This window comes from Bombyx mori, chromosome 22 (assembly GCF_030269925.1).
Source record: "Bombyx mori chromosome 22, ASM3026992v2".
Classification (NCBI taxonomy): domain Eukaryota; kingdom Metazoa; phylum Arthropoda; class Insecta; order Lepidoptera; family Bombycidae; genus Bombyx; species Bombyx mori.
The window spans coordinates 10,980,079-11,007,667 of NC_085128.1; the positions used below are offsets into that span (position 1 = coordinate 10,980,079).

Consider the following 27,589-nt stretch of genomic DNA (forward strand, 5'->3'; position numbering starts at 1 on the left):
TTTACGGACTTACAGAGGATGGTTGCATCTCAGTCAAATATACCATTATAATATGTAATCATGTAAAATGTTGAAGATTTTGATCATGCAATGATCGTGGCCAGAAGTCGTCTTTAAATTATTAATCATGTAAAATGTTGAACATTTTGACCATGCAATAATCGTGGCCAGAAGCCGTCTTTAAATCACTCCAAAAATGCACCGTTATAAAAGTTAAATGCATACAAAAAGAAATTTCGTGGTCAAATACAGTTTTCGGTCTTATCAGGGACTTATCATTATCTCGAAATGTTTTAACACGTCTCGTATCACGTATTATAGATGTTTAAAGCCTGTCGTAAATGTTGGCCTTAACCTTTCGATCGTTTATCGGTTGTGGACTTAGTTGCAAATTATTTATTTACGCATCAGATAAGATCAATGTCGCATAATAGGAAATGCACATCTCCAGTACTGAAGTTACGGCCGAATACTTTTAAAAGTAACGAAACATATATGTTGTAGTTTTAATAAAATGGTAATTATTACTAATTAATTAAGGCATTCAATGGTAATTTCACTTATGACCACGGACGGAAGTCTTTCAGACTATCGTTACGTTTCATATATTAGATGTATGTAATGTCTTGTGTGTTTCCGAGTTCCGTTAGTGGAATGAAAATTTCGTAATTTTTTAACGTTCGGGTTTCTTATTTGAAGTTTCTATACAGTAGGTATGTGAAAATATAAAAAAACAGAATTTTTGCTTTTTTTCCTCATTTAAATAATTTGTTTGTATTATGTAGAGAAATTCTGAATCGTTTGGAGCAAGCGTACTGCAACAACATCGGTATTGAGTTCATGTTCATAAATTCCCTGGAACAATGCAACTGGATCCGACAGCGCATGGAGCCACCGAACGTAACAAAGATGAACGCTGACCAGAAGAGGCTCATCCTGGCTCGTCTAACCAGATCAACTGGGTAAGCAGAAATACTCTTTTATATTCATATACAAATATATAGGTAAGATAACTAGAAGAGTACTGCTTGTGCTTAAGTAGATTTTTTTTTATTGCTTAGATGGGTGGCCGAGCTCACAGCCCTGCTTGGTGTTACCACCTGGCCACCTGGTGTTAATTGGTTACTGGAGCCATAGACATCTATAACGTAAATGCGTCACCCACCTTGAGATATAAGTTCTAAGGTCTCAAGTATAGTTACAACGGCTGCCCCACCCTTCAAACCGAAACGCATTACTACTTCACGGCAGAAATAGGCAGGGTGGTGATACCTACCCGCGCGGACTCATAAGAGGTCCTACCAGATTAGCCAATAAATGTAGTAATTTTATGGCTTTTAAGGAAACATAAAAAATGAATTGTACTATAATTCAGCACCGCAATGTAACATAAACAAATTTGATAACGCGCAAGCCAATTGCCTTTAAGAATAAGAATATAGTTTTGACAAAAAACAAGATTTATGCTTATCCAACAGCGGTATATCGTTTTCACTTACGTAATAGCAGTGGAAGTTACGGGAAAGGTTACCTTAGTAGAGGTAGAAATAGATGGCTATATTCACGTCTGCTAGAATGACCAATATTTCTGTACAATTAAAATATATTGCAGGCTGCCAACCGTTAGCACCCAATACAGATGAAACGTGGAAAAAAAAAGGAACCGTGTCGTAAATGACGAGTCTAATCTGCGACTTCTCAAATAGGCTCCTGATGATTGAGATAGATTATTATAGTGTTAACAACATTTAACAATAACAATAACACGCACTTCCACGAAATGAAATGTCAGGAATGACGTATCATACGTGTCAGAACATATTATGATGCATATCAAATTTATAAGCTGGCAACTTTTACTAAGGTTATAAAGCTTTTAGGTACAAATAAAAAAGGTTATCATTATTACTCACTAAAATGCACAAATACATACTCAATGTGGGTGTGCCTAAATACGTACATAATATTTTTTATCTGTGAATAATATTATTGATACTGAATTCACACATTACCCAATGATAAATTTTATCAAAGAACATTCACGCCTAACAAAAACAGCATAATAATTGTTCTAATTGTTCAGCCTAGTAATAATTTTTCCGGTATTCCTGATAAGACTTTAGTAAATGTAACTTACATATATGATGCCTATTGTAAGGCTTGAAATGTCTGGACTATATTTTTGTTTATATAAATAAAATCGAGTTCTAGAATGCGCCAGCAAATAGCCTTTGAGAATACGAGGTATAGGCCAAGCCCTGTGAGAAAGAGTGATACCTTAATCTTGAACATTACTTGTACTAGAAATATTTGTTAATGGTATGACAATTGGAATAAGCTAAAAAAAAATTATTTATTTTTTATTGCTTAGATGGTTGGACGAGCTCATAGCCCACCTGGTGTTAAGTGGTTACTGGAGCCCATAGACATCTATGACGTAAATGCGCCACCCACCTTGCTCTTCTGTTATTATTATTATTGGTTCCATAAATAATCTAATATGATAGGTCCCATCTATATTAATATCTGATCCATGGTACATGGTAATTGAAATTTTCTCGACTGCAACCCTCGGTTTTGTCTTGTTTTTCTCCTGCTTTGCGAGGAGGGTAGCGGAATCTATTATAACTATATATTACTACTCATAATACCGCCTGATTAAATTCCGGCTTTTCGTGTGGTCCCCGCTATGAATGTTAGCTACACGTACAGAAGGCTAAAGTGGTGTGAGTGGAGGGAAAATATCCGATTTGCATTTCTGGGAACATCAAAATTATACTAATAGTTTATTCTATACGCTTTTAAAGTATAATTCTAATATAAACTATAACATTGACTAACAAAGATTGGAGACACGGTAGATGTGTAAATATTTCTCGACATGTCTGGAATGAGGTCTGTATTTCTTACATACGAGAGATAAAGTTTCTTGTTACGATTTCGTTTGTGATAATGGAGGCCTCGCAATCTAATCGCGACCGTGTAGGTACAACACCGGGGGGGTGATAAATCATCTGTGATTTGGATTTTATATTCTATGTCCATTTACGTGATTGATACTTTGGTTTAAAAATATAACTTCCTGGTTCTGATAGGTATTGGGATTTTTATCCGCGTTTATTATTCTGTAACTACATATAATTATATTTAACTCCATGAGCGACGTTAACCACTCACCATCAGGTGGGTCGTATGCTCGTCTACATATACGGCAATAAAAACAAAAAAACTCAAGTTCAAACATCACACATATACGCGTTTAATATAAATTACTGACGGAGACGACAAAACGCTAATTACATTTTAATTAATTTTATATTAGGGTAATGATCTCATTTTCTTAATAAAGTCAAAATGTAGCTAAGAAGAGAAAATTAAGAAATTGGTTGCAGAGTTCTGTTTGAAATTCAAAATACTTCGGACACAGATGCACTTTATGTTAGAGTTCTATTTACTAAATTAAAAATAACATTAAATATTAATTAATGATAGATTTCACTAAAACAAAAAAAAAGTGATAAAAAATTTCAACATTATTTTGATACCGAACTATTTACTAGAAATCTCAGTATGGTAATTTATATAATTTAATACCCCTATAATTATATTTATTCTACCTTCTAGATTATTTAGAACGCAAGCGAATTATATTAATCTCGTTAATGTGATAGTTTTCAATGATAAATCCTTGGTGATTGTAGACACGGCCTAAGTGTTGTTTATTTTCCTTGTAACGTATATACGGTATGATTTCCCAAATCACTTCAACACGAAACACAAATAAAATCTTCCTTCATTCCGTTTCAGAGTTAAGGTCTTAAAGATAACAAAAAAAAAAACATATTTTGAACATTATTATTCAGTCTAATTTACTATTTAGTATTTTATAACTATATCGCTGTTTTCTAAATATTTACTTGTTTATTTCGGACCGTTCAAAAATTGTCGTCCCTTGTGGACTGTCAATAATAATTATAATAACTGGGAATAAATCACGCACGGTCATCGGGACCCAATTTAGAAAAATAACACCCAAACAAAGAGCAAAAAACCTTTTCATCACACGAATTTTTGCCCAATGTGGGAATAGAACCAATGACACTGAGGAATTATTCGAGATGATACCGGCATCTCGTTTTTACCACCGCACCGCCCGCCACCGGAGTAGAGTTCATCCATACTACCTGGAGCCACTGCGGTCATCCACAGTGCGCTTCCAGAGATCTTTTTTGCCACGCACCATCCGGCTATGGAATGAGCTCCCCTCCACGGTGTTTCCCGAGCGCTATGACATGTCCTTCTTCAAACGAGGCTTATGGAGAGTATTAAGCGGTAGGCAGCGGCTTGGCTCTGCCCCTGGCATTGCTGAAGTCCATGAGCGACGGTAACCACTCACCATCAGGTGGGCCGTATGCTCGTCTGCCTACAACAGCAATAAAAAAAAAAAACCCTTGGCTCAATAGTCAGGATCGCCAATTATTGCACCACCGAGTTACTCAAATACAAATCAATACATTTTTTTTTTCTTCCTACCTTAGCTGATAGCCTTGAGAGGCATTTCAGCGTAACCTTAACTAGTAGGTGAGCTCACGGGGTTCAAACCTGACGACGTTGCTAACACGAACCCTAGCAAGAGCCGTGCTTCGCAGAATCTACCACCGGATTGGAAACGCGACCCACTGAAAAGATCCGACGAAAAACTCAGTGGGCTGTGTCTATGGCTTAATTCGCTCGTCGAGCCCTTCGTCGCAAGCGACGTGTTCGACGAGGACGGTGACCAGTGCTTGTGGTGCCTTAAAGCACCGTTAATGGATCAGGAGGATCCGTAATGACGTGCTTCGGGCGACTTCCCGACGAGAAACTCGAGTGGTCTAGTCAATACAAATACAATGTCAATACATCCTATACTAATATAATTCTGAAACGTAATGTAATTTTCATTTGCAGGTTCGAGAATTTCCTCGCTAAGAAATGGTCCTCCGAGAAGCGTTTCGGTTTGGAAGGGTGCGAAATTTTGATTCCGGCGATGAAGCAAGTCATCGACGTTTCCACGAAACTCGGAGTCGAATCCATCATTATGGGCATGCCCCATAGAGGTGAGTATCATTTTTAGTAATATCCTTTTGAATCGCGTAGTGGCTGAGCCTTTGTTCGCCCCCCTGTCCTGGTGAAACTGGAAAGGCCTCCGGGCCACCAGTAACCCTTCAATCATAAAAAAAGAAGGTTTTGTCGTTGTATGACCCGCACATGGCTATCTCACATTCGATTCTTCAGCTTGGACCTTCGAATGTAGAACATTAACATAATGATTACTACATTAATATCTACTATGACGTAAATGTAACGTATTACTGGTGGTAGGACCTCTTGTGAGTCCGCACGGGTAGGTACCACTGCCCTGCCTATTTCTGCCGTGAAGCAGTAATGCATTTCGGCTTGAAGGGTGGAGCAGCCGTTGTAACTATACTGAGACCATAGAACTTATATCGGTGGCGGTTATAAGGTGGGTGGCGCATTTACGTTGTGGATGTCCATGGGTAACCACTTACCACCAGGTGGGCTGTGAGCTCGTCCACCTGACTAAAAAAAAAAAAATTACATCATTACGCATGCATACCTGTTATAAGTGACATTTAATAAAATTAGTTTTATCATGTGACAGTTGTAAACTTTGTATTTTTAGTTTTTGTTAACACAGATCTTTGTTTCAGAATTGTTTTGTAATTTTGTTTGATTTGAAATAAACAAATGTAATTTAATGGGTTTAATGTTCCACAAACTTTAATTGTTATTCAAATAGTAAAGAGTTTTTGAGTGATAGTGAACGTGTATATTAGGTTATTTAAATTCTTTGTTTAAATGTATTTAGATTATGATCCACCCGAAAATAATTGCATAGAGTCGGTGAATTATGATGTATCTTGAAAGTAATTTTTAATTGACGAATTCAAGATTAGCTAGCTTCCCATTCGAAGATCAACATAGAATTTTAACATTATGGATATGTCTTAATTATCTTTGCTTATTTTAGACTTTTTATGATCGTATCATTTTAAAAATAAAACATGGTGTATAGAATCTTGTTGGTGATCAGGAGAAAAAATTATAAATATGTATACAAATAAATTGAGTAAAAATATTATTTAGGATCTCTATATCAATGTGGTTAAGATTGCAAATCATAAAGCTTGTTAGATGTTCTAATATCCCTCTCGAAGCCGTGATTTCTTATGAATCAATTAAGTTACCATATGTAATCGCTTCCATTCTTTGAAAGTCTCGTGGTGATTATTATTGAGTTGCATCTTGGATGTAATAAGTTTCATAAGATTCAAACAAATTTATAATTGCGACCTTTGAAGTTAAAACATAAAGTTTACAAAAAAAGATAACTAAATAAGTTTTTTTCCTGAAATTTATGATAAAATTCTTGTCATTTTCCTGTAATTTTACCAATTCAATTATTTTTAGAATTATCCTCTAGTCGTATCTTTACAAAATCTATTACAATCAAAACAACATCTATTTTAATAAATTATACATTAAGATTGCTATTGCTGCCTTTTCAAAATTAGCCAGTTTATATAAAGGTTGACATTTTATGTTTGTCGCTAATCGTATATCAATTTGAGTGAAGAAACACATGGGTCAGTTCTTTCACACAGTACTAGTAGACAGTACTTCTAATGTCTGCGACTAGAGTGACTACAAATAAGAGCGGGGGCACACGATTTTTACTGGTGGTAGGACCTCTTGTAGCCCGCGCGGGTAGGTACCACCACCCTGCCTATTTCTGCCGTGAAGCAGTAATGCGTTTCGGTTTGAAGGGTGGGGCGGCCGTTGTAACTGTACTGAGACCTTACAACGTATATCTCAGGTGGGTGGCGCATTTACGTTGTAGATGTCTATGGGCTCTAGTAACCACTTAACAAATATGTGGGCTGTGAGCTCGTCCAACCATCTAAGCAATAAAAAAAATTTCAACGAATCAGCGGGCATATGACCAGGTTGAAATCTTTGCGGTGCGGCGCCGCAACGCACCGTGTGCCCCCGCTCTTACCCATCTCGTGGCACATGAGCGGTGCGGCGCCGCAACGTTGTTATGTCGCAGGGGTGACGCCGGCGCCCCAGCAGCTCTGGACAGTCTGTTCATAAAAGACATGCCATAGATATATCTATGTAAGAAGACGCAGCGACACTGCTCCGGCGCCGCACCGGACTTGCAACCATCGAAACTAGGTGGGGAGGGGTTAATCCGTTGCGACGTCGGAGTGACACCGCGACAGACTTTTATGAACAGACTGTCCAGAGCTGCTGGGGCGCCGGCGTCACCCCTGCGACATAACAACGTTGCGGCGCCGCACCGCTCATGTGCCCGCCAATACGGTGAAATAATTGCGGTGCGGCGCCACAACGCATCGTGTGCCTTCGCTCTTACCCACCTCGTCTCTGTGGTTGCAAGTCCGGTGCGCCGCCGCAGCGCATTGTGTGACATGCCATATATATATCTATGTAAGAAGACGCAGCGACACCGCTCCGGCGTCGCACCGCCGCCCCCGCAACGCATCGTGTGCCCCCGCCCTTAATGTGTCTGTACTTCGTTTAGTTAATGTCGTCCGTTGATGTTTGCAGGGCGCCTCAACGTACTCGCGAACGTGTGCCGTAAGCCTCTGCACCAGCTGTTCACACAGTTCGCCGGTCTCGAAGCTGAGGATGATGTATGTATTTTTATGCAATATAATATGTATATATATATACCGAGTGGTAGAAGGCTATTTGGTTTAAGTGACATTTCGCCCAATACCTTTACCTTTGTTATTAATGGTGCGTTTTATTTGGTATTAGCATCAATAATTTAATGTATTTAATTGAAGTTCAATTAAGTTCACTCCATTCAAGTATTCAGTCGATTTTCTCACTCCAAGAGCGTAAGAAATTTCAAATCTAATATTCTTTATTGTAATATTTTTGAATCTCGAAGAGATTTCTCAATAATTCATTGTAATAGTTCGTGCCTCGTGTATCCGTTTTATTATGTGTAATTATTGTTAGCCCATTAGATTTTATTTTCACAGTAACATAAACGTCCGTTAGGTAACTGGGGATTAGTTTCAATAAATAGGTGTATATGCGACCTCACGTCTCAAAGTGCCTCGCAAAACACAGTTAGTAAAATAATGTATAATTTTTGTTTAGGGTTCCGGCGACGTGAAATATCACTTGGGCACGTACATCGAGCGTTTGAATCGCGTTACCAACAAGAACATTAGATTGGCTGTTTGCGCGAACCCCTCGCACTTGGAGGCCGTCGACCCCGTGGTGCAGGGCAAGACCAGAGCCGAGCAGTTCTACAGGGGAGACAACGAGGGCAAGAAGGTCGGATATTATGTTTCATTTTATTTATTAACGACTGGTGACCATTTAAATTGGAACAGAAGTAGACAGGGCCGCGGTGCCTTACCCATTTATTATTTTCAGTTTCGTTTTAATATTTAATTTAAAGTCCTCGTGGTTTAAAGGATAAGTAAGACGTCTGGTGCATTTGTATCAAGCAATGCATCGATGTTCGAATTCCTCAGGCGGGTACCAATTTTTCTAATGAAATACGTACTTCATAAATGTTCACGATTGACTTCCACGGTGATGGAATAACATCGTGTAATAAAAAAGGGTGCGTGTACTTATGTACGCGCGTAAGAAGTTATACTTTATTTTTATTAAATTTATTTCTTTTTATTTATTTAAATTTTAATCAATTTGAAAAAAAAATTGATTAAACAACATCCTCAAACACGCATATTGGACATCCCTTTTCTTGACATCGTATAAATTCGGTAATTCTCGGTACGGTTCGGAAAGTTCACCTGCGGCTATATCCAGACTCGCCAAGTTACGTCGGTCGTATTGTAATGAGCGATTTAGTGGGTAACTTCATTCTGTTAATTTTGTGTCACGGTGCGCGCACTGTAAAATTTCACTCTCATCAATTTTTCATAACGCGCCTAAAGAAGTATAACTTCAATAAAAGCCGCCATCCACAGATATGAGTTCTAAGGTCTCAGTATAGTACAAGGGCTACCCCACCCTTCAATCTGCAACGCATTACTGCTTCACGGCAAAAATAGGCAGGGTGGTGGTACTTACCCGTGCAGACTCACAAGGGGTCCTACCACCAGTAATTACGCAAATTATAATTTTGCGGCTTTTATTTTTATGACACGATGTTATTCTTACACCGTGGAAGTAAATCGTGAACATTTGTTGAGTACGTATTTCATTAGAAAAATTGGTACCCTCCACCGGTGCATCGCTAAACACGAATGCACCGAACGTCTTATCCGTTAGGCCACGACGACTTCAAACAACTCTATGTCAACAACTCTTGAACATTAGGCATGAGGCAACAGATGTTTCGAAAACAATTCTAGTCTACTAGAGAATAACGTGTCCTTATTCGGCACTTACGTCGATCGACACTCGCAATAACATAACGTCATTGTCCAGGTGATGTCGATCCTGCTGCACGGCGACGCGGCGTTCGCTGGTCAGGGCGTCGTGTTCGAGACGATGCACCTGTCGGACCTGCCCGCCTACACCACGCACGGGACCATACACATCGTCGCCAACAACCAGATCGGGTTCACGACCGACCCCAGGCACTCCAGATCTTCCGCCTACTGTACAGGTTCGTGCCGACCAGACACGCCTAGACAATAACGCCTTAAGCTGCTTTCAGACTACGCTATACTATAGTGCTTTTTTTCCCCTGCCTAAGCTGATAGCCTTGAGAGGCTATTTTAGCGTAACCTTAATGAGTAGGTGAGCTCAGGAGGCTCAAACCTGACGACGTTGCTAACACGAACCCTAGCAAGAGCCGTGCCTCGCAGAATCTACCACCGGATCGGAAACGCGACCCACTGAGAAGATCCGGCGAGAAACTCAGTGGGCTGTGTCTGAGGGTTAATTTACTCGTCGAGCCCTTCGTCGCAATCACCGGTCATCGTTCTCTTCGAACGATGACCGGTGGTTGAGGTACCTAAAAGCACCGTTAGCGGATCGGGAGGATCCGATATGACGTGTTTGGGGCGACGTCGACTGCTTTCCATTCTATCTGCAGGATCGGGAATGTAGTTACCGGCGGCCACGATGAGAGGGTTCTCGTGTCATGCCGCTTTATCGAAGTGGCTATAGTGCCATATTATAGCAGCCTATACTTAGCCAATAATATATAGTACAGTACAATGTGAACGTGTCCATAACAATGTATGGTGTGCGATATTGTTGTGCTATGAGCTATGTAGCTATGTACTATATGCTATTATATTATAGCGTAGTCGAAAGCGGCTTTAGCGAATTGACGGTTGAAGACCTTGTGAATTACGTCACGCCATTTTCCCTCTCTGCAGTAACTTCTAGTTTTTTTTTTGATAATCAGCAAACAAATGTGCTAAGCTTAAAGCTACCCCAATATAAACTATATCGTTGATTGTTTTAAACTTTCGCTGCTATCAACGTTAAATACACGATCACTTGTTGGGTTCTTACTATGGTTATGCGAGTATATTGTCGAAATGAGTCATCGAGTTCCAGTGGTAACGTCCAAAACAAAACGGATTAGGTAGAGGGTAGATTTTTTTTTCTTAACATCGTACCCGCCGTCTTTAGTCTGGCCATAGTCAAGTAGCATAAAACGCGGAAATCGTGATAAGAACCCAATAAATATAATATATCACTGATTAAGTATTTACCGCTTTGTTTTGCCTACGGTACTCCGCATTGATGCTCGTTCATACCTGGAACATTTACGGCGTGGACGAGCGTTCGTCAGATAAGTTTACTGCATTTCAAGCTTTGAAACGATTTCCATTTTATGTTGTTGCACAGGACGCTAGGCTAAATTTGATATATTATAAACGTTACCACTGTGTGATGTATGTCCTTGGAAATTTCGATGTTCGTGAACTAATCGGCGGCGATTGAAGTCTAAGACGTCTTCCAGGATAAACTAAATGAACACTGTGCTATATGTTACAGACGTGGCCCGCGTTGTTAACGCTCCGATATTCCACGTGAACGGTGACAATCCTGAGGCTGTAATGCACGTTTGTAACGTGGCTGCCGAATGGAGAGCCACGTTCCACAAGGACGTTGTCATTGACATCGTCAGCTACAGGAGAAACGGACACAACGAAGTTGACGAGCCGATGTTCACTCAGCCCCTCATGTACCAGAAGATTCGTAAGACCAAACCAGGCGAGTAATGTTCAAATAAGCTTTTTCTTTTTTTTTTGTTGAAATAATACTCCGAAATAAAATAACAGCTTAATGCAAAGAGGAAAAGCAAAAGAAATTATTTGCAAAAAAAAAACACTTATATAAAGCAGAGACAGTGGCGTCACGCGTGGTCATATTGCGAACCATTTTGACATTATAGATAAGATGAAATTCTTTATAGTCCTCCAAAATTTTTGATGGGTATTTTCGATCTTAGGCTATTTGATGATTTTGTGATAATTATTGTAATAGATATTGTCTTGACTTGAAGGGAAAGGTCAATAATGAATAGACATACTATTTTCGGTATAATTCCGCGTTTATACATACATTTTACAACATCAAACTGGATTGACGAATTGAATATCGATGCGTAGTGACTTTAGAAGCTACTATAAAATAAATAAAAACGTGTGGCACTCGGGAAATGCCGCGGTGTAGCTATTGCATAGCATTTTTTATCAACTTATGCAATTATAATTAGACAATGATAATTTAATATTAAAACAATAATAAAACAAGTCCACGCTATATTAAACATTAATAAAAGCAAAACTTTAACTGTCCTCTTCACATTCAAAAACTAGAACGCGCGAGATGGGCAGACTTTTCATGATGCGCATGCAGTGTGACGTCACGCCACGCGCTTATTCACAAACACTACACAAGCGCAACGTGTGAATGTGTTGAACGCGAGCTACATGGTAGGCGGAGTGAGGGGTGTAAGGTTTTTTCCGTTACGGAATTTCATGATTCGGTCGCCCCGCTCAAGGCCCGCGATAAAAGCTATGCAATAGCTTAATAATAAAATCATAAATTTGTAGTATTGGAGAAATACGCGGACCAGTTGATCGCGGAAGGAGTCGTCACAGCTGAGGAGGTTAAAGACGTGAAGGACAAATACGAAAAGATCTGCGAGGACGCGTACAACCAAGCCAAACAGGAGACCCACATCAAATACAAGGACTGGCTCGACTCGCCCTGGTCGGGCTTCTTCGAGGGGAAGGACCCCCTAAAGGTTAGTTTCGACTATAAATCTTTAGTATTTCTGTGAGCGGGAAATTACTGTTTTATTTTTTATTGCATAGACGGGTGGACGAGTTCACAGCCCATTTGGTGTGAGCCCACCGAAGTGGTTACCGGAGCCCATAAACGTCGCCACCACCCTGGAGATATGAGTTCTAAGGTCACAGTATAGTTACAACGGCTGCCCCACCCTTTAAACCGAAACGCATTACTGCTTCACGGCTGAAATAGGCAGGGTGGTGGTACCTACCCTTGCGGACTTACAAGACGTCCTACCACTAGTAAAAAATCGGCGTATATCGACGGGAGAAAGCAGAAATATCGTAACTTGCATTTTGGGCTAAATCATTTTTTACCATATTGTGTTATATAAATCGTTCTAGTGTAAAGTTTGGCTGTTCAAGTTACGACATTTCTGCTTTCTTCCGCAGATATACTTTTTGTTATTTAATTGATCAGATAGTGTTTTTTTTTTGAATGAAGTTCTTCAGTGCGATTTGGGGTAGGAGTTTTTTTTTATTTTATTATTTCTTAGATGGGTAGATGAGCTCACAGCCCTCCTGATGTTAAGTGGTTACTGGAGCCCATAGACATCTATAACGTAAATGAGTCACCTACCCTGAGACAAGTTCTAAGAACTCAGTATAGTTAACTAGTAATAGTATGGTAAGAATGAATTTCCATTTGTTTTTGTCAGATGTCGGCCACCGGTGTAGTGGAGGAGACCCTCGTGCACATCGGGCGTCGGTTCTCATCCCCCCCTCCCAACGCCGCGGAGTTCGAGATCCACAAGGGGCTGCTTCGTATCCTGAAGTCGCGCATGGAGATGGTCGACAACCGTACAGTGGACTGGGCGCTCGCGGAGGCGATGGCCTACGGATCTCTGCTCAAGGAGGGCATCCACGTGCGTCTCTCTGGTGAAGATGTTGAGCGAGGCACATTCTCTCACAGGTACCTTTTTGATACGAAACCGGTACTTATATGCATACACGTCCTTACGGATCCATCAGATCCAATAACCCGGCATTAGACACCTTTAGCTCTAACACTGGGAGTAGGGACCCCGGGGCAACCTAACTTAAAGATCAGCCCGCTGAGTTTCTCGCCGGATCTTTTTTTTTTATAGTTTAGGTGGATGGACGAGCTCAAAGCCCACCTGGTGTTAAAGGGTTACTGGAGCCCATAGACATCTATAACATAAATGCGCCACCCACCTTGAGATATAAGTTCTTCTCAACGGGTCGCGATTCCGATCCGGTAGTAGATTCATTCGCAAAGCAGCTCTCTTGAGTTTTTAGGTCTCTTTTGGAGGCGCTCGGGCTGTGCCTTTGCTCGCCCACCTGTACTGGTAAAATTGTAAAGGCCTCTGGGCCACCAGTAATCTCTCAAACATAAAAAAAATATATTATAATATGAATTAATGTATGAGTAAATATACAATATAGATGATAATGTTTCCTGAAACGCCAATAGGCTATACTGCCCCAATCAGAACATTATATTTATTTTCCAAGTCAAATATGATTTTTTATATTCTGGTTAATATTTCGTCAAGCCGAAATAACATATTGCAATGTAAAAATAAACGTGAGTTATAAAACTCGAAATGTGTAATTAAAAGCATCGATACGATTATTGGGTAGCGAGTATTTCTTACATAGCTTATTTGTTATATCAGTGAATCTATTTGATGTACACATTACTTTGAATTTATTTGTGTGCAAAAGTTCTTTGGATCGTACAAGAGAGCTATCATTTAAATAAAACTAGTAATTACTATATACATATAAACTGTACATAAACTCAAATGACATTTTAAATTTCGGACTTTTTGGCGGGAACGTGAGGTTGAAGTTGTGTGATTTGTTTTAATTTGTCTATCTAATGTTTCTTCAGGTTTAAATGTGTAATAACGGTGGTTTATTAACTGTTTAGTATCTGTGAAAGTGCACAAATGTGGGAAAATCAAACACAGCCGCTGAACGTAACTTCTCGGGATCCTCCAAACAGTCCACTAAAAGGTCTCAGTAAATGACCACCATTTTACTGAGATTATATTTCATACCATATCATCTCATCTCATTTCATTTCAATTCACTTCATGTTATCATTTTTTATAAAAGTAAGAATATAAATTATAATAAGACTTGACCTAAATGTCTTATTTACCAGGACATAAAATCCCTTTAAAAAATATTTTAAATTTCGTCTCAGCTTATGTAAATTTTTTAATTTCAAAATTGAGAAAAATACCATGTTTGGATTAGAATCTTAACGAATGATATATTTTGACAGACATCACGTGCTCCACCACCAGAAGGTCGACAAGGCCACTTACTGCGCCTTGGCACATCTGTACCCCGACCAGGCTCCCTACACTGTGTGCAACAGCTCACTGTCTGAGTATGGTAAGGAAATTCTGAACTATGATACAATACGAAGCAATATGATACAATATCTTTGTACTATCAATATATTATATACATCTTTTATATATAAAAACCTAATTGTAGGTTTAAGTCTAAAAAATATCTCTGTTCTAAATTATATCATCTTTTGGTTAGTGTATCCTTTGATTGCCTTTTTTGGGTCTCAGTTTGTAAGTCTCAGATTTAGATCTTTCAAACTTGTCCGGATCATGTGTTCTATCGAGTGACATTTTTGTTTATCAATCTTTAAAAGAGTGGTTTCTTCTATTATAATAGTTTCGCTATTACCTTTATTTATTTATTTAACATGTATGCATAGTATTCATATGATTGTATATTGTCAAATTTTTTATTCAGGTGTCCTGGGTTTCGAGGTCGGCTACTCCGTAACGAACCCGAACGCCCTGGTGCTGTGGGAGGCCCAGTTCGGAGACTTCAACAACGTGGCCCAGTGCATCATCGACCAGTTCATCTCCAGCGGACAGGCCAAGTGGGTGCGCCAGTCCGGGATTGTACTGCTGCAGCCTCACGGCATGGAGGGGATGGTATGTATTTCATTTCAGTTTTGCTCTAAGCCAGGGGTGCAACTTTGTTAATCAATGGGTCAATTTAATTTTTAAATTTTTTTTGACTGGCCGCACATTGTTAACTCTTATTAATAATTTACGAAACTTTATCTATATATATAAAAATAAATTGCTGTTTGTTAGTCTCGCTAAAACTCGAGAACGGCTGGACCGATTTGGTTAATTTTGGTCTTAAATTATTTGTGGAAGTCCAGAGAAGGTTTAAAAGGTAGATAAATATGAAAATGTTCGGAAATAAATAAAAATAACAATTTTGTTTTTCCTTTGATGTGTCCCCCGTCGGGCGGATTCCTTTTGTTTGTATTAAGTTTATTTTATACAAAAGTTTAGGCCTTTTATTTATCGATTGAGGCACTACGATGTCTGCCGGGTCAGCTAGTTTATAATAAATATTAGAATAAAAAAATGTACAAAAAGTTATTTCATATACTAATGTAAGATAAAAACAAACAAGAAAAGAACAGAAAAACGAACAGAAACGAGAAAGTCGATAAAATAAATTCAATTTGAGTAATGCTTGGCGGGCCGCGTGGTGCTCATCCTTGCTTTAAGCAGTTACTTTTCTTTAACTATTCGTTGGCTAGAAATGTGGTTAAGAATTAGCGATAGACGTGGTTTTTCAATTTGGCTTTTGTTGTCTTCACCAGGGCCCCGAGCACTCCTCGGCTCGTTTGGAGAGGTTCTTGCAGATGTGCTCCGACGACCCGGACTACATGCCCCCGGAAAGCCCCGACTATGAAGGTACAGCGGAGAGGCATTTCCAATATATATATATATATGTACTCTTTTAGTAACGTTTTTGACAGTCCATTCAGCATTAATACGATCTTTTATTTCACTAAATTAATATTGAGAGAGAAAAGCAATTTGGTATAAGCGACATTTTTGCAATAATACAGGAGAGCCATTTTAAATGGAAAAACTTGGAAACGATATCATAAGAAAAAAAAAACTTCCTCACAACTTACAAAGACAAATGTCGCGTATTAAGCGAAATTTTGCTTTAACCAAATAGCGTTTTACACTTCGATATATCTAAACGACAATATCGAAGGATCGCCTATACAGGAAGAGGAGCAGGAGGCGGGCTTTTACCCACACGTAGCTAATTGTTCCGAGATTGTAGTTTATAGGTCCATGAATATATTTTAATTTAATAATTTTTATTAATTTATTAAGTTAATAAGCGATAGTTTCGATTATAGATAAAACGAATAGCTTAAAAATTGTCTTAATAGCTAACCAAATTATTGTTTCTCAACAACAGTGCGTCAGCTTCACGACTGCAACTGGATCGTAGCGAACTGTTCGACTCCGGCGTCGTATTTCCACATTCTGCGTCGCCAGATCGCTCTGCCCTTCCGGAAGCCGCTCATCTTGATGACGCCCAAGTCTCTGCTGCGTCATCCCGAATGTAAATCCTCCTTTGACGACATGAAGGAGGGAACCAATTTCAAGAGGTAATAAATTCATAAATTTTCGGTTGCTTTATAAAGAACTAGCGACCCGCCCTCGCTTCGCTTCGGAAACTGTAATTTATTCCACTATTTAATGGATGGTTATTATACATATAAACCTTCCTCTTCAATCACTCTATCTATTAAAAAAAACCACATCAAAATCCGTTGCGTAGTTTTAAAGATTTAAGCATACATAGGGATATAGGGACAGAGAAAGCGACTTTGTTTTATACTATGTAGTGATGATGATAGAAGCCAAGTGCACATAAAAGTTTTGATTTTGTAGGCCCTTAAAATGACACAGTTTTTATTAACTTGTTTTTTATTGCCTAAATAGGTGGACGAGCTGATAGCCCGTTTGGTGTTAAGTGGCAATCGGAACCTATAGACAGACACCTACAACGTAAATACCACGAAAAATCTTGAGACATGAATTCTCAGTCTTACTTTGTACAGAACAATAGCTGCTTCACCCTTCAAACAGAAACGCATTACTTTGCTTTGCGGCAAAAACAGGCAACTCACAGAATGCCTTACCACCAGTAGTTACCACACCACTACATACAATGCCAAATACTGTACTGTGGGTACAAACTGTGCAATAATGTGTTAAAAAACCTTGTAGTACTACTACTAAGAAAATTTCTGGTGCTCCAAATTGAATATCACGAGTTTTTTATGTGTGCAAAAATCAGAAAAACCTAAATAAAGAACGTTTAGGACTCAGCGTATGTAACAGAAGTTTAACTTCCCTGACGATAGAAAAATGAGCAAATTACTTCGCGTCAGAAAATAGAAAATTTGAAATGTTAATTTTAAATTAACGATAACTTTAAATCCTTCGTAGAATTATGTGCTACTAATGCTTCTTACAATGTATCTTAAAATTATTAACCTTATGCAAACTCATACAGAGTGATCCCCGAAGAAGGTCCAGCCTCCGAGAACCCTCAGAATGTACGCAAACTCGCATTCTGTTCCGGACGCGTCTACTACGATCTACTCAAACAGAGACGCGACAAGGGACTCGAAAAGGACATTGCTATTGCTAGGTACGCAACATTAGCAAAAATCTTTATATTTATATAATTATACTGTACGTGTGTACACTGAACTCCTCCTAAACGGTTGGACCGATTTGAATGAACTTCTTTGTGAGCGTTTGGGTGGCACCCTGGATGCTTAAATTCACAAATCAGCCCGGCAGATGGCGCCGCAGTCGGTGTTTAGGTTATTTATCTATACTGCAACTAAACGGCTGGATCGACTTGAATGAAATTTTCGTGTATGCATTCATTCATTCTTTACGTTCCTTTTGTGTATGCAGGACAACGTCTGTCGAGTCCGCTATTTAGTGGTTAATTGTAAATTATTGTGTGAAGTAATTACAATTTAAAAGTTAAAGTCACAGATCACTTGACAGATAATGAGTATAGTTGATGGTTGACAGATAATGAGTATAGTTGATAGTTAACAGATAATGAGTATAGTTGATCGTTGACAGATAATGAGTATAGTTGATGGTTGACAGATAATGAGTATAGTTGATGGTTGATAGATAATTAGTATGGTTGATAGTTGACAGATAATGAGTATAGTTGATGGTTGACAGATAATGAGTATAGTTGATCGTTGACAGATAATGAGTATGGTTGATGGTGATAATTGTGTGATGCAAGGTCCGCAATCGCATTCAACTTGATCTGTTTGTAGACTCGAGCAGATCTCTCCGTTCCCGTACGACCAGGTGAAGGCCGAGATCGCGAAGTACCCGAACGCTCAGCTCGTGTGGAGCCAGGAGGAGCACAAGAACATGGGCTCGTGGAGCTACATCGAGCCGCGCTTCCGCACCCTCCTGCAGAACCAGAAGCAGATTAGGTGAGACCTACGTTTTTGCGCGTGCGGAACTGCTTTATTTCCTTGATACTCACTTCGATAAAGCGGCACGACACGAGAATCCTCTCATCGTGGCCGCCGGTAACTACATTCCCGATCCTGCGGACATAATGGAAAGCAGTCGACGTCGCCCAAAACACGTCATCTCGGATCCTCCCGATCCACTAACGGTGCTTTTAGGTACTTCAAGCACCGGTCACCGTTCTCGTCGAACCCGTCGCTTGCGACGAAGGGCTCGGCGAGTAAATGAACCCACAGACATAGCCTACTGAGTTTCTCGCCGGATCTTCTCAGTGGTCGCGTTTCCGATCCGGTGGTAGATTCTGCGAAGCACGGCTCTTGGTAGGGTTCGTGTTAGCAACGTCGTCAGGTTTGAGCCCCGTGAGCTCACCTACTAGTTAAGATTACGCTGATATAGCCTCTCAAGGATCTCAGCTAGGTTGGAAAAAACAAGCCTTGATTCCGTGTTGAAGATTTATCTTTTGTTAATATTACATGAAGAAATATTGTACAAATTTTCAATTCAAAAATCATATTAATTTCTTAAAATAGAGATTTTTAATATTTTATTTGTATTGAAAGAATTTTTTAAAGACGAATGATTGTTACTCGTTTGGTCGATAAATTCCCCCATTCAAAACATTGAACAGCACGATTTGACGACTAGTTTGAAAAAGCATGTTTGATATCGTTGTCATTGTGATAACAAATCGTTTTCATCGCACAAGAAACTCACCGGTGCTCTCATCGCGTAACATGTGGACGATTGGTTGCAGGGCAAAGTCCCAATCGAAGGGGGGTAGCTGGTTAAGCCAACTATTCGGCCGAGACGAGAGTCCGCAAACTAACGCTCAGGAAACTGAGACAGTACCGCGCACCATTAGGTGAGATTGGATCTATGTGCTGCGACCATTACCCCCCTTACCCTTTACACGCACGGTCTCATTCAAGACGGGCTTTTGCTTGGGTTTATAGTATTATAGAGGACGGTGGTAGTATACAGGGTGGTTTATTTTATTTTAAATTATGTTTAGTTTATGCTTTTTTGAAGTGAAACTTCTAATGCGACTTCCAACAAGGTTGCGTTAAAGGCTTAACGCTACCATACTAGAAGAGATAGGGCGAGAGCGTAAGCAACAAGTAGCGTCCAATATTTTAATGAAGTATTTAAAAAAATATATATTTATTCTTCAATCTATAATTTAAAAAATAAATAAAATTGGAGATGTCGCATCTCTTATACACAGCATTCCCTATTACAAGAGCAATCTGATATAAGAATGAAAAATGATACACATCTAAAAAGAAGTTTCACTTCATTCATGTGCACGCGCACCCTTTTTTTTTTGCATTGGACGCGGTTTTGGCTTTTTATTTCCGATTTAACGGTCGTGCCTGCCGCGCGTTTCAATGTTTGTAACGCTTATCAATAGTCAATTCTAAACGGAAGATTGACTGACGTTGTGTTATACGATCCCCAAAGTATTCCTACTAAAACTGAAAACTTTAAGGCTGAGAGGAAACCATTGGATTATTCGCATTTTGTGTTGCGACAATTGGACGTAACTTTTTTTTTTGCCTACCCGCTGCTAGTGATGGAGCTATACTAGATTCACCGAATAAGTAGGAGAGCTCACGGGGCTCAGCCTGAGAGACTTGTCCAACATAATTCCATATTACAACGCCAGTTACTTTACCGTTTAGACCAGGGGTTCCCTAACTTATTTTGTCTACTGTCCACTTTGAGAATAATTTTTTTTTAGTGGCCTCAATTTTTTATCTACTTAAAAACCACTATAGCGAGAGCTCAGTCGGTGTCAAAGAGTCATCCTAGATGAAATTACAAATCGCCTCCCAAGCCTCTACTCAACGCCCCCATTTTTTTCTGGGTTTCTTACCGCCCCCTTTAGACCTGCGCGCCCACAAGGGGCCCACGTTATCATCCACTTTGGGAAACGCTGGTTTAGACGCTGAATAGTTCTTTATTGAAGTTGTCACACTTTATTTTTGTATATGAATACGTTCATTCGCGGGTGCACTGATCGCAAACGATTAACTTAATAAAATCGCATCTCACACGGTTAGGTATAACCAACTTGCCTATTTCTGCCGCGAAGAGATAGCGCGTTCCCGTATGACGCGAGGGATGGATTTTATACTATACAGATGACATTTATAGCTCACCTCTCAAGGAAAATTATCTTTGTGTCGATCGGTCCTTAATTTACTGTTACACAAACGTAATTCTCAAATAAGGGATTGAGTAACAATCATTCATAAAAAAGATGTGTGGTGTCGTGGGACGCCGGATAAGAACGAAGTTCCTTATTATAAAAATATTAATTTTAAGTTCTATTCGAGGTATAAAAAAAATAAAACTGGAGGTTTCGCAACAACCGATGGTCATTCGGTAACTTGCGAACTTATTGTGGTACACTTCATTCACGGTTGTTTGCATAAGAGTTAGTGTATTGCGTAAACGAACGCTCTGAGATCGTGGTCAATGAATGATAAAAAAATATGCCATTTTTTGTACGTTATTACAAAGTTAAGTCGTACACTGTGTGTATTACTAATAAAAATCTTACGTTACGGACGTTTTTTCCCGGTTAGGGTACCCCTCCGCATCGTCACATAAGGAACTTCGTTCTAAAAATGTTTTTGTATAATAATTAATTCGTTTAGGTGTGATGTCAGATTCGTTTATATCGTAATTAAAATTTGCAGCTATAACGGTCGCGCCACAGCCGCCTCTCCAGCGACCGGCTCGAAGGCCGCCCACAACAAGGAACTGAGGAACCTTCTCGAAGAGTTCTGCGTGTTATAAGCCTTCGCGTATCCCATCAAGAAATAGCCCGGACCCCTAACACTGACGACGAACTCGCTAGTAACTCGCGGTACAACTTAGACGTAAATTATATTTATTAGGGAGCTTGCCGTTATTTGCGAGATCAAATCGAAATAGTCAACAATAGTAGCGTTATAGTTGAGCATATCTGCCATAAACACTTAAACAAAAGTGTTATAATTATATCGAAACGAAAAAGAAAAAAAAAAAACTATTGATCGTAATTTCGATTATCGAAAATTGTTTGATTTTCAATTATTTTTTTAATCCTTTTATTTCGTTACTGTCAGTATTTTGTTGTAATTCTCTTCAAATTTAATTATCTAGGCTAGTTAGATAAAATTTCTTATTTATTTATTTAACAGTAGAAATTAGTACGTGACTCTTACGTAGTATTTAAAAACGTTACCTATTTAATATTAATTGTTAATAAAAAGCAATATGTTTTAGTCTCACGTAGTCACTCCACTATGTTACGGCGTCGTTTCATGTTGTAAGAAATTATTGATTTATAATAAATTATCGTACATACTTTTATTATTTAGTTATTTGTAAAAATAAAATGCGTTTCGCTTTTGCGCTATACATAATAATATACATATTGTATTATTCGCGTTAACGGGTTTAAATTTTTTAAATGTTTTAACGTTTATAGTTGCTAGTCCGAACGTGAAAAATACGTCACCACTTAAAATAAATATAAAGTTATTAATTTTGTCTCATAAAAAAAAAATAAGTTGCTTTATAATCGTAGTTAATAAACCCCTAAAAATTATCTTTGAGATGTTATAGTAACAATATAATTGGGCACTAGTTGTGATTCGGATCGCACCTTCTAGTTCATTAGTACTTCACACGTATGTAGTTTCGTAGCGTATGTGCACCACTAAAATTTAATTAAAAAAGAATCGATTTTAATTACCAAAAATAAGCTTAGGCATTTTTGGAGAGGCAAAAAAATATAGTGTAAACGTGCTGTATTTAGAATTTCAGAAATTTCTGCTTAAAATTATCGATACTACTAGTTTTCCGTATTGTTAATGTATAAAATGGGATATTAATCTAAATATCCAATACCATCCGTATTTGGGGGGAAATTGGATATTTTATCGCCTTTTTTTTTTAAACAGCATTGCTACCGTCGCACATTCAAAACGAAATATAATTATTTTTGGTAATTGAAAAATAGTATGTATGTGTGGTGTATAGAGGTCGTTTTGTTTTGCAACCATCCGGCTTCTTAGCGGTTTGGTTCGCTTAAAGTTACCGTCGTTATGAACGACTCTTGTAAGGATTAACACCAACGTCCCGCTTTGTATAAATAAAATACGCATAATTTAATCCTCTTGAATGTCTTAAAGTTATATTTAAAGAAAAAGTGTATGAAGCATTCTTTCTGGTTCACGCGAGCGATTAAAAACATTTTTATGGTATTATTTTTGTTTTTAACACGTTTTCTACGGGAACACGTCGATCATTCAATGTCCCTTGTAAATTAAATAGGATATAAAAACCATAAAACGGTTTTTAATTAAATTCAATAATATTTCATTAAAATCGAGACTATTCGACGTGTAAATGACGATTTATAGTCCAGTTTTAGTCTCGGTCATATGAAAAATTATCGATGCCGTTGGCTTTGTTGTAAAACTTGGCGCACGTATTGAAGAGCCCTGTTTTACTGATAATTTAAATGTTTTCTATGTTCCCGTATTATTGTTGCTCAGGTTGTGTGGTGATATGAATGATAAGAGTGTTTTGTTTGTGCATGAGGACTTGGGCCAATTTATTGCTATATAGTTCGTACTAGTTACTTTACAATAAACATAATATACAGCAATGTGTTTTTGTTTTATTTGTCACTGTTCGACTCCCGTGCCCTCCTCTACTGTATGTCGATATGGGAAACCTTACACACGTACCAATATAAATAGATTAATCTCGTGATTGTTCGATAGTGAAGAAAACTAAACGAGAAAAAGAAACATTCAGAGTTTTTAAGTCATGCTTAAAACCCGTTAGAGACTATAAAATGGAGAGGTTAATGGTCGTTAACCTTGTGCTGTTTTAAAATACAAAAAAAAACAGAAACGTCACGTAAAAGTGCGTGATTTAAGGCGACGAATTTACACAGCTGGTTGCCTACGTCTGCTAGATAAGGCTTGAACAAAGACACGAGACAGGAAAACGTACAAGAGATAACGGGCCCGTCTTTTCTAATGAAAAGCGCAATAGATCAGGGCGGCCTTGACGGCGACGCGGTTGACGGCTCGCCGCACACTCTGAGCACTTTCAAGATTCTTATCTCTCGCTAGTCTCATTTCGGCTCACAAAGCGCTCTCGGCTCCCTATTTATAAACCGCTTGGCTAGCGATGAACGCGCACACGAAAAGGTGCGAAGATTAAAGATCGTATCGGCTACGAGTGCGTTTTGCACGTCACGCGAACGACACTTCAAAGGCGGTTGTTTGAATAAACGCTGCGTATTGTAAGGCTATTCTTTTTTTTAACGATGTGCGCTGTATCTCGATGCGGGTTTCCCAGCTTGAAACTTAAGCTAAGCTAAGGGTTCTGTATATTGGAAATTTAATTAGAATTGATGTTTGAAAACTTATACTGAAACAGAAATTATGAAATTTGTGTTCGACCATAGTGTATTTTACTGTACTACTGCAATGCTTGAAAAGAAAACTATACAATAGTGATGGGGCCGCGATCTTATCACATTGGCTTGTCTATATCAAGAAATTGAATATTAAATTGGTTTAGACAAAAAACTTAAGTAGGATTTCTGACCTATTTACCTATTTTGAAACGTTTTTCGAGAATTTTCTTTAGAAGCCACTGACTAGCTTATCAATCAAGGCTATTAGAAACTATAATGCAGTCTGGTAAGCTTAACGAAACTTCCTTACAATACTTTTCTTTTAGGAAAAACTTGTGTGTTACGCGGTTTTCTGCGTGACCAGTTCAATGAATGTATTTCTGAATTACACATTTTATGCATGAAACTTCTTGGAATATATTATAATACAATTCAGAGTTCGACCTTTTTTTTTTCAAAGTGGGAGGAGTCAATTCTCTTTTAAACGTCTAAGTAATCATGTTCCTCTGATTACTCAATGTTAGGTTGATTATGAACTGGTCTATCTTATTTACATTTGAAGGAATAACATCGTGTAATAAAAATCAACCCGCAAAATTATTATTTGCGTAATTACTGATATTAGGATCTCTTGTTAGTCCGCGCGGGTAGGTACCGCCACCCTGCCTATTTCTGCCGTGAAGCAGTAATGCGTTTTGGTTTGAAGGGTGGGGCAGCCGTTGTAACTATACTTGAGACCTTAGAACTTATATCTCAAGGTGGGTGGCGTAACTATTTAACACCAGGTGGGCTGTGAGCTCGTCCACCCACCTAAGCATTAAAAAAATAAAAAATAAAATAAAAAAAGTGTGTGTGTCCGCTCCGACGCACGACTGGAGTTTACTGGATATAAATATAAATTTGTGTCAGTTGAATACAGTAAAATATGGAAGTTACGTATTCTAGTGAGAATGATCCGGGAGTTGCGGAACACGTGGATGCGGTAATTAAGTAAGTCTATATAATTCACTTTTACAATTAATATATAAGTTGTCCATTCACTGATAGAAGGAATTGTTTATATTTAATAAGCTTTATTAATAAATGATTTGTAGCGGGTTATATTCGGGTATCAACCCACTAACAGTTGATACGTTCAGGAATCGAACCCGAACGGCGTCCGGCCACAAGCAAAACGATGTCGGTAAATTAAACGAAACAATACGAGAAATAGTTCTATATTACGACAACACGATACACTACAGATTATTAACAAATTAACGAGACACAAAACAAACGACTAACAAATATATGAAAATACAATAATGAGAGAAACGCGCGATCAGTACGAGGCTTTGTGGCGGACTGCCGGCGCAGCAGCCCGGCGTCACCTGCGATAACGCGGCCGCGCGTTGGCTCCTGATTGGCGCGCGCACGCATCACCTGGCCAATCAGGCGCATAACGCATTTCGTGTGACATGCTATACTCTCTAGTACGATTTTGGTCCCCATAATTTTCATACCCCGGGCCTATATATGTAAATCGATTCTTAAGGAGTAAACTCCAAAAACCATTTACTCCAGACACGTATTAACGTAATACGTACAACACTAAACGCAAGGAATCTCCTTCTTAAACTAAAAATTCATTCGTAAGAGACGACAATCCACAGAAGTATCACGGCACTTTGTTGTTCGTCCCGGGGCTTAGTCCTTTGTTTTCTAAAACCATCTCGAGCTCCTTTAATACTTTGTAATGGCGGGACAAATTCAGTGTTCCCCGTCTACGTTGGCTGAGACGAATATTCGTACGAGTTTTGAGTACTTAAACAAACTTAGCAGTAACTAAGAGACGTCTTAAACAAATTTACGGTTAAAATTAAGCGCACGTGTAAATATTATATTGATCGTACTGGACTTTAGATTTAATAGATTTTGAGTGAGACTAGCATCAAGAATTCAATCGAAATGAAAAAAAAAAACCATAACAGCTAGATGCAGTTCGCTTTCAAACTATCAATTTGAAATATATATTAGTATTTTACACGAAATGCGCTTAAAAGGAAACTCTCAATATTTTTCTACCGCGAACCATTCCCTATAATTGGTTCTTGATTTTGTAATGGCTGTCTGTGGGAAGATTGTAGAAATTACCATTCAATTACGTCTACGACTTCATGCCTCAAGGTGGGCGAGGTTCGGTAATCGCTTTTACAGATTAGCCTATTTTCGCCGACAAGAAAAGTTATGTTCAATACAAAGTACCTATTGCGTTGGTTTTGAAACACCAGTAATCAGGGCAAGTATCGGTTGGCAGACAACTTGGCAGTATAACTAGCCAATTAACGTGTTTGATTAGTCAGTTCCTATGAACTTAACCTTCGATTATTTACTTTGATACAGGATGATGAAAGACTAGAATAAAGTCAAATAATTTAATTATTAGCAAATGGCTTCCTTCAATTTAATTATCAAATATGGAAATTGTTTCACTTTGATTGAATGTATAACACTATTGATTAATCGTTTAGTATCTGCATAGTTTTATTCCTATCATAATCATGTTTTTACAATTTAAATATATTTTTTTCGTTATTTGCTACGTATTAAAGACCAAGATGCCGTGAGGGTAGGACTACATCTTAAAACTGCAATGAATTTCAAAAAGCTTATGATATCCGCTTATCGTGATAATAAAGCGCTGTTTATCTAAAGTACACAATCGTGGTAGCTCATTGCACAACGTAAATTTTATTTTTATGCCATGATAAAGTCTCGCTTGAAATAACAATGGCTTTTTCATTTTCACATCAGCTTATAAAAAGTTTAGCATCATGCATGCCTTTGTGAGCGCAGTGGGGCATATAATATGTTGATCCATTTTATGGTGGTTAGCACAATGCGAAATGCACTCGTTAATGCAAACACTAGTTAGGTGTGGAAAATGTAAAATAAAATGTTATAGAAAGTACGCAAGCGTCCTGATATGGCACCGACATCTTAATGCTTCAGCGCTTCAAAACATGATCGTTATTTATGTAAAAATGAATAATATTTATTCATTTATATTACCTAAAAATGCGATGACTAAGCGAAAGACGTTCACTGGCTCCATATGCCTCTCTAGAAAGTTCTCTACAAATAACAATTCTTGTGCTTGTTGGGGCCATGCCCACACTGCTTTTTCGAGTATGCAGTCACCGACCAAAAACTCTTCATTGCCATTTTAGTTGTCAAAAAATTTCGGCCACTGTCAGTCATATCGATTCGATCGCTTTGGGCTTGGGGGAATTCAGACATAGCTTGCTTCGTTGTTCAAAATAACAAAAAATATACATATAATCAATTTCTAATGCTGTGAATTCCCACTTGTACCAAAGCTATCGTTGGTCTAACGTTGTGGGGTAATGACTAAAGCTACAAACAATCGCTACATCTTTATACTTCTGGGATCCACGATCGCTCGTAAGATTTGACTGTGTACT

General features: G+C 38.5%; 1 protein-coding gene across 13 annotated transcripts in view; it reads left to right on the forward strand.

Moving 5' to 3' along the window:
* LOC101736848 (2-oxoglutarate dehydrogenase complex component E1) overlaps window positions 1–23,360 on the forward strand; it is a 47,401-nt gene extending 24,041 nt beyond the window's left edge. For 7 of the 13 annotated variants that reach the window (XM_062674988.1, XM_038018800.2, XM_038018798.2 and 4 more), the window contains exons 8-23: window positions 786–962; window positions 4,948–5,096; window positions 7,633–7,718; window positions 8,197–8,376; window positions 9,505–9,685; window positions 11,035–11,253; window positions 12,099–12,292; window positions 12,998–13,251; window positions 14,596–14,708; window positions 15,087–15,274; window positions 15,964–16,057; window positions 16,584–16,776; window positions 17,691–17,828; window positions 18,490–18,654; window positions 19,449–19,556; window positions 21,400–23,360. In XM_062674988.1, the coding sequence (XP_062530972.1) occupies window positions 786–962; window positions 4,948–5,096; window positions 7,633–7,718; window positions 8,197–8,376; window positions 9,505–9,685; window positions 11,035–11,253; window positions 12,099–12,292; window positions 12,998–13,251; window positions 14,596–14,708; window positions 15,087–15,274; window positions 15,964–16,057; window positions 16,584–16,776; window positions 17,691–17,828; window positions 18,490–18,654; window positions 19,449–19,556; window positions 21,400–21,499 (2,539 nt within the window). In that variant the 3' untranslated portion in view covers window positions 21,500–23,360. The remainder of the gene's footprint in view (window positions 1–785; window positions 963–4,947; window positions 5,097–7,632; window positions 7,719–8,196; window positions 8,377–9,504; window positions 9,686–11,034; window positions 11,254–12,098; window positions 12,293–12,997; window positions 13,252–14,595; window positions 14,709–15,086; window positions 15,275–15,963; window positions 16,058–16,583; window positions 16,777–17,690; window positions 17,829–18,489; window positions 18,655–19,448; window positions 19,557–21,399) is intronic. The other 6 variants (XM_062674992.1, XM_038018802.2, XM_038018803.2 and 3 more) reach the window with 1 other exon arrangement.
* Window positions 23,361–27,589: the final 4,229 nt, after the last annotated feature.